At 41.4% G+C, this 6,314-nt stretch overlaps 1 protein-coding gene across 4 annotated transcripts in view; it reads left to right on the top strand.

Moving 5' to 3' along the window:
* The window catches only part of tbc1d2 (TBC1 domain family, member 2), a 441,666-nt gene that overhangs the window by 399,302 nt on the left and 36,050 nt on the right, over positions 1 to 6,314 (top strand). The window contains exons 1-2 of one of the 4 annotated variants that reach the window (XM_078289126.1): positions 601 to 845; positions 3,452 to 5,303. In XM_078289126.1, coding sequence (XP_078145252.1) covers positions 3,456 to 5,303 — 1,848 coding nt within the window. In that variant the 5' untranslated portion in view covers positions 601 to 845; positions 3,452 to 3,455. Of the gene's footprint in view, positions 1 to 600; positions 846 to 907; positions 1,067 to 3,451; positions 5,304 to 6,314 lie in introns of those variants that run through there. The other 3 variants (XM_078289127.1, XM_078289125.1, XM_078289124.1) reach the window with 3 other exon arrangements.

Here is a 6,314-nt window from a genome sequence, read left to right as displayed (position 1 = left end):
ATATATACCGGTATATATGTGACATCTTCCATGGTGCTATATGGCTATGAATATTATACATTCTTAATTTGTAAGATTGTGTGATATGGACAAAATGAATATCCTGACAATCATAAGAAATTATGTCAATATCAATATATAGGCTATATCAATGTCTGTCAACATATGCAAAATCACATATTAAGTAATTCAATTGATATTCATCGCATTGAACTGCATGGTAGTACAGTAAAACTCAAATAATATTTCCTAATTTGTTTCAGATCTCATTTTGTGAGAGATTTTGTTTTTTTATCATTAATTTAACATAATTGTGCATCACTATAACTCAATATTATTATTTAATCACGATTTGATTCTATTGAAAGACGATAAATATGTATTAATTAATACTTAAATATTTATTGTTATTATCCCTACTAATGTGTAGCCTATTACTCAAAAAAAATTGAAACACCTTCATCAAATCGGGTTTTATTTTGAAAGTTGTGACCGGAAAACACCTTTTTGTAATTCTAGCAGACTGCTTTTATTTTTGAAATACAGGACCGGAAGCCGTACGTGTTACTCTGCTGTCTCACTTGACGCTTGTAAAGAAAGGAATGTAAAACCGGCTGGAAGAAGAAATCAGGAAGAAAAGAGAAATAAATCGGGACTGAGCGGCTGGAGAATGGAGGGAGTCACAACACCAGAGTTTATTTTGATTCTCTGCTCGTTTTATTAACATTTTAGAGAGAGGTTTTTTTAATAGTACTCATTGAAACAGCTGGAAACTGCTGTATCTGTCAATCAAGTTGGATTTGTACCTGAGCACAAGGTGTGTTCTTCAGACCACGCCCCTTCAGGTAAGCTCCGACCTTCAACAACATTCACTAGATGCTTTTCTGTAAAGTTTTCTGTAAAGATCAAGAAAGCCAGTGAAGCTCCGTGTTGAGGCACAGAGGAGCAGAATGGAGAGTTTTGCTGTTTTTATACAAACTGTGGATTAACTTCATTTTGGACGAGGAAGTGAATTAGCTATTTTCCTAATTTCCTATGAATGTGATTGACGCTGTGAGGCTTGTAAGTAGCTTTCCTTATTAAACAGCTTACAGAAATAATAACCTTAAATCTGTTATAGCCTGTTATCCACATCCTGCACAGAAATGAACTGATAACACAAACTCTCACAGTGGGAATGATTTCTCTGTGTTCACTGAACCAGACACTGACCCACCTTCTGCTGAAAACAACCACACAACAAAATGATCCGTAACACAGGCGGGCAGGAACTATAGGAATCCTATAGTAAATTATAGAGAGATATTATACAATTATCACATAAGTCACTGTAGGAATATTATAGTGATATTATAAGAGATAAACATACCCTAAAGTACAGCAAGGTCATTATAAAACTACTGCTGAGTGCTATAGACATACTTACATACTATTGGAATATTATAGGAATATTATAGTGATATTATAGGATTAAGAACCACAGACACACACACTATACTTTAGGTCACTATAGGAATATTATATAGGCTATTATGGGAGATAAAAATATCATAAAGTACAACAAGATCATTAAGTACTATAAACATACTTTAAGTTCCTGTTGCAACATTATAGGAATATTATAGTGATATTATGGAAAAGAAAACATTAAACACAGACAAGCCACCATAAACTATAACTCTTTTATAGGAATATTAGGCTATAGTAATTTTATAGTGACACTAAAGGAGATAAAACAATTAGGCTACAAAGTACAATAAAGCCGCTATAAAGTTACTGCAGACACTTTGATTAGGGAATGGGTTAAATAGTTAATATTTAATTCATATTAGATAATTCATAATTGTATTATTAGGTTAGAGCCTAACCAATGTCATTGCAGGATAGATTTGTGTCTCAGAAATAAACATCATTCTGCACAGTCAGACTTTGTCACTGAACTTTTATTTATTACATCGTATCAATCTGTTGTATTGAATCCTGAACCTCACATTGCGTATCGAAATCTAATCGTGAGATAAGCAGATCTTCCTGTTCCTAGTAAAATATGATGTGGTTAAAAAGTTAAGATGACTTTAATGACTGGGAATGAGAGTGCTGAATATCTTGGCAGTGTGTAAAGTTGAGTTAGACTGATATATGGGGCCGATATTGACCTTTGAATAAAACCAGATGTTTGTTGCGTGTGTCCCTCTCATCATCTTGTCAGTGTTGTTCCCTGACGATATGATGGAGGTTAGTATGTGATTTTCCTCCGCAGCTTCAGTAGTGTGGATCTGCAAAGCCTGCATTGAAACCTTCATTAGTCTGGGTTTCAATGGAGAGTTTTAGTGTCCCGTGATGGTCTCACTGCTGTTTCAGAGGCTTTTCCACCCTGACAAAGACTAAAATCCTGGAGAAAACACTGAATCGTTGAATTTTTGGGGGGAGTTTTTTGCTTTAAAATGTTCAAATTTAAATATACAGAATATCGGAACAAAATATCGGCTATCGGCAGCTTCAATCTGAAAATATCAATATCGGTATCGGTGGAGCCCGCAGTGTGAAGCAGGTTAATGAAGGCAGCAGGTCAGCAGCCATGCTTGTCCCATTGTTACCCGCTCACTTCCTCACTTCCTGCATCATGTTTCCAGCTGGTTAAATATAGTTTATCCTCCACTGACTCACTTACGTTCTCTCTCTCTTTCCATCTCTCTTCATCTCTCTCTCCCTCTCTCATTCATTATATGCAGCAGAGATCTTGATATTTTTACACTTTTTCACTGACATGCTGCCTATACTTCATATTTTTGCTATATTTTCTTAATGTACATATTTTTCCATTCATTTTTGTCTTTGTCTCAGTATGTTGTAATGCTGTTATTTTTGCTGTCATTCATATTTTTTCATACTTTTCATTCATATATTTCTACTAAACATGTTCTAATGTAATCAGTTGTGTTATGTTTAACACCCCCATTTGCTCTACTCTATATTCTATTTTTCATTGTTGTATTGTTGTATTGTTGTATTGTTGTATGTCGTTGTATTACTATTTGCGGTAACACTTTACTTGAAGTTCATTATGATGCACTGCAAGCAAATTTTGAAGCCCAAATTTATAAATTTAGAAGAATAGATCATCTTTTCTTGAAGTATAATCATCAGACAAACATCAGAAAATCACATTCAGTTTAAAATCATGTCATTAACTATGCAGCTGTCCAATGAAGTATTCAACCCTCTAATTCGTTTGCACATTGGGTTTAATGTTAATTATATCATGCTGTGATTATAATAATCATCATGCGGTCACAGTGTGTTTATAATGATCTTATGATGCCTTTTTAGCACCACTATTTGCTGGTGAATAGTCCCAATTTCCCCACAGGGATCATTAAAGTTTCATCTCATCTCATTTCTCTCCGTTCTCTCCTCCTCTCTTTATGTTTTCTGTCTTTTTTTTTTTCAGAGTGATGGAGGGAGGGAGCCCAGGAGGAAATCCCAGCGCTGCCTCGTCTCGGTCATTTCCTGCCCAGGCCGAGCCGGATGACGGAGCTGATTGGATCTCGGCACCGGCGGCTTCTGAAGGAACCGCTCCCGACACAAACAGCGTGGGCCGTCCCGCCCACGAGCCGACCGCCTCCGCTGCCGGTGACCAGCAGAGCCGGTCAGAGGAGGAGCGAACGCCGAGTCGCTCCGGCTCCCTGGCAGAGGAGAGTCCCACCGAATCTCTGAATGAAGACGACCAGGCTGCAGGAGAACCAGCGCAGCAAACCCACCAAGATCCTCCTACAGATCAACAAAACCCAGAAGATCCTCCTCCTACAGAAGACTCGACTGCTTCCACTTCTGAGAAACACCAAAACCAGAAGGACCGAACTCACTGTCTCTCCGGTTCCCAGGCAGAGGAGAGTCCCACTGAATCTCTGACGAAAGAAAACCAGACCACAGAAGGACCAGCTCAACCCAGTCCTACAGACCAGCAAAACCACCAGGATCCTCCTTCTACTAAAGACTCGACTGCTTCCACTTCTGTGAAACATCAAACCCAGCAAGACTGTCCTCCTGAAGACCAGCAGACCCAGAAGGATCCTCCTTCTACAGACCAACAAAATCAAAAGGATCCTCTTTCTACAGACCGGAAAACCCACCAGCTTCCTCCTCATAAAGACCAGCAAACCCGGAAGGATCCTCCTTCTACAAAACAACAGAAACAAAAGGATCCTCCTCCTAAACACCAGCAAACCCAGCAGGATCATCTTCCTACAGACCAGCAGCCTCGGAAGGATCTTTCTTCTACAGACCAACAAAAACAAAAGGATCCTCCTCCTAAACACCAAAAAACCAAGCAGGATCGTCGTCCTAAAGATCAGCAGACTCAGAAAGATCTTCCTTCTGAGGACCAACAAAAGCAAAAGGATCCTCTTTCTACAAACCAGCAAACCAAGAAGGGTCGTCCTCCTAAAGACCTGCAGACCCTGAAGGATCCTTCTTCTACAGACCAACAAAAACAAAAGGTTCGTCGTCCTAAAGACCAGCAAACCAAGCAGGATAGTCCTCTTATAGACCAGAAAACCCAACAGTTTCCTCCTACAAATCAGCAAATCCAGCAGGATTCTCCTCCTAAAGACCAGCAGAACCAGAAGGATCTTCCTTCTAAAGACCAACAAAAGCAAAAGGATCCTCTTTCTACAGACCATAAAACCCACCAGTTTCCTCCTCCTACAGACCAGCAAACCCAGCAGGAACCTCCTCGTCCTACAGACCAGAAGATCCAGAAGGATCCTCCTCCTAAAGACCAGCAGCTCCAGAAGGATCCTCCTTCTACAGACCAACAAAGTCAAAAGGATCCTCTTTCTAAAAGCCAAAAAACCCAGCAGGATTCTCCTCCTAGAAACCGGCAAACCCAGCAGGATCCTCCTCATCCTACAGACCATCAGACCCCAGAGCAGCCGGCTCCTCTGGCTCCACCACCAAACCTCCATCCGACCAAACCGTCAGCCCTGGCTCCGCCGGTCACCATCGAGGCGTTCTGCGATCAGGTCCAGCCTCGTCCTCCGGCTTCTTCTTCTTCTTCTTCTTCTTCTGGGGAGCCCAAACTGTGCGGCTACCTCCAGAAGCAGGGCGGGCCGCTGAAGGCCTGGAAGCAGCGCTGGTTCACCTATGAGGAGAAGAAGAGCCAGCTGTTCTACTACCGGACGCCGCAGGATGTGACGCCGCTGGGCCGGGTGGAGCTCGGCAGCGCCACCTTCACCTACCCGCTGAAGGCCGAGGACGGCACCTTCCACATCCAGACGCCCGAACGCACCTTCATACTCAAGGTAAAGGCTGTGTGTGTGTGTGTGTGTGTGTGTGTGTGTGTGTGTGTGTTCTTGTACTTCTATCCCTATGACAGCGTTCTCCAAGCATGTACCATCAAGAGCCAGTTTCTTCACCCATGTGCATGCAGTCCAACTTTGATCTTGTATTTTTGAACATTATATTATATAACATTACATTTCCCCGCTTTCCCTCCCAGTTTTCTCTCTCCACTGCAAACTATACCATGCAAAAATGTCAAAAAAAACTTTTATAAGGCTGTGTTTGTGTGTTCTTGGACAATTCCCCACAGCTCCACAGATCAGTGATTTCCTCAGACTGTAAGACTCCATAGAAACCCCATGAGTCTTTGGTCCAGCTGAACTCTGAACTGTCAGCTGTCTGTCGAACAGAAGTCTCTTTTGTCTCAGTTTCTTTTTGGCTCCGTTCACACTGCAGGCCTTCACACCCTCTGCTGAATCGCTGCTCATATCAGATTTTTTTGGATGACTGTTCATATCTATTGTAGGATGTGACTCATATCCCATAATAATATGAACTGTTATGTTGAAAAGAAAGACGTGAGAAGAGTCGCAAAAACAGAAGACGTCACAAATGCAGTGGTGTTCAGCTACGTGCCGTTAAGGCCCAACAGTCACAACCGACCAATCACAACAGCGGCTGATAGCTGCTGTTGTGATTGGTTGGAGTGAAAAACCTGCAGTCTCAGATCCACTGGGTTCCAGTCTCATCCTTCTAGTTTTGACTGAATTGAGGCGTCCAGTCGTCTGTTTGTCTCGTTCTCCTCCTTTACATTAGATTTACTTGTTGTCATGGCAACGCTGTTAAATTCTGATTTGAGCGTTCAAATACAAGTTGCATGCCTCGGGATCTGATGTTGTAGCAGCAGGTCCAGATCAGAATCTGAAAAAATTCGACTCCTTGGAGCTTTTTGCTGTTGACGCTCATCAGAAAACATCAGATCTGAGTCACATGGAGGGAAAAATCAGACCTACCCTTTATTTTCCCTTAAA

Source organism: Centroberyx gerrardi, chromosome 16 (assembly GCF_048128805.1).
Source record: "Centroberyx gerrardi isolate f3 chromosome 16, fCenGer3.hap1.cur.20231027, whole genome shotgun sequence".
Classification (NCBI taxonomy): Eukaryota; Metazoa; Chordata; class Actinopteri; order Beryciformes; family Berycidae; genus Centroberyx; species Centroberyx gerrardi.
The sequence above is the reverse complement of the archived record's forward strand: the minus strand, read 5'-3'. Positions and strand labels throughout refer to the sequence as shown.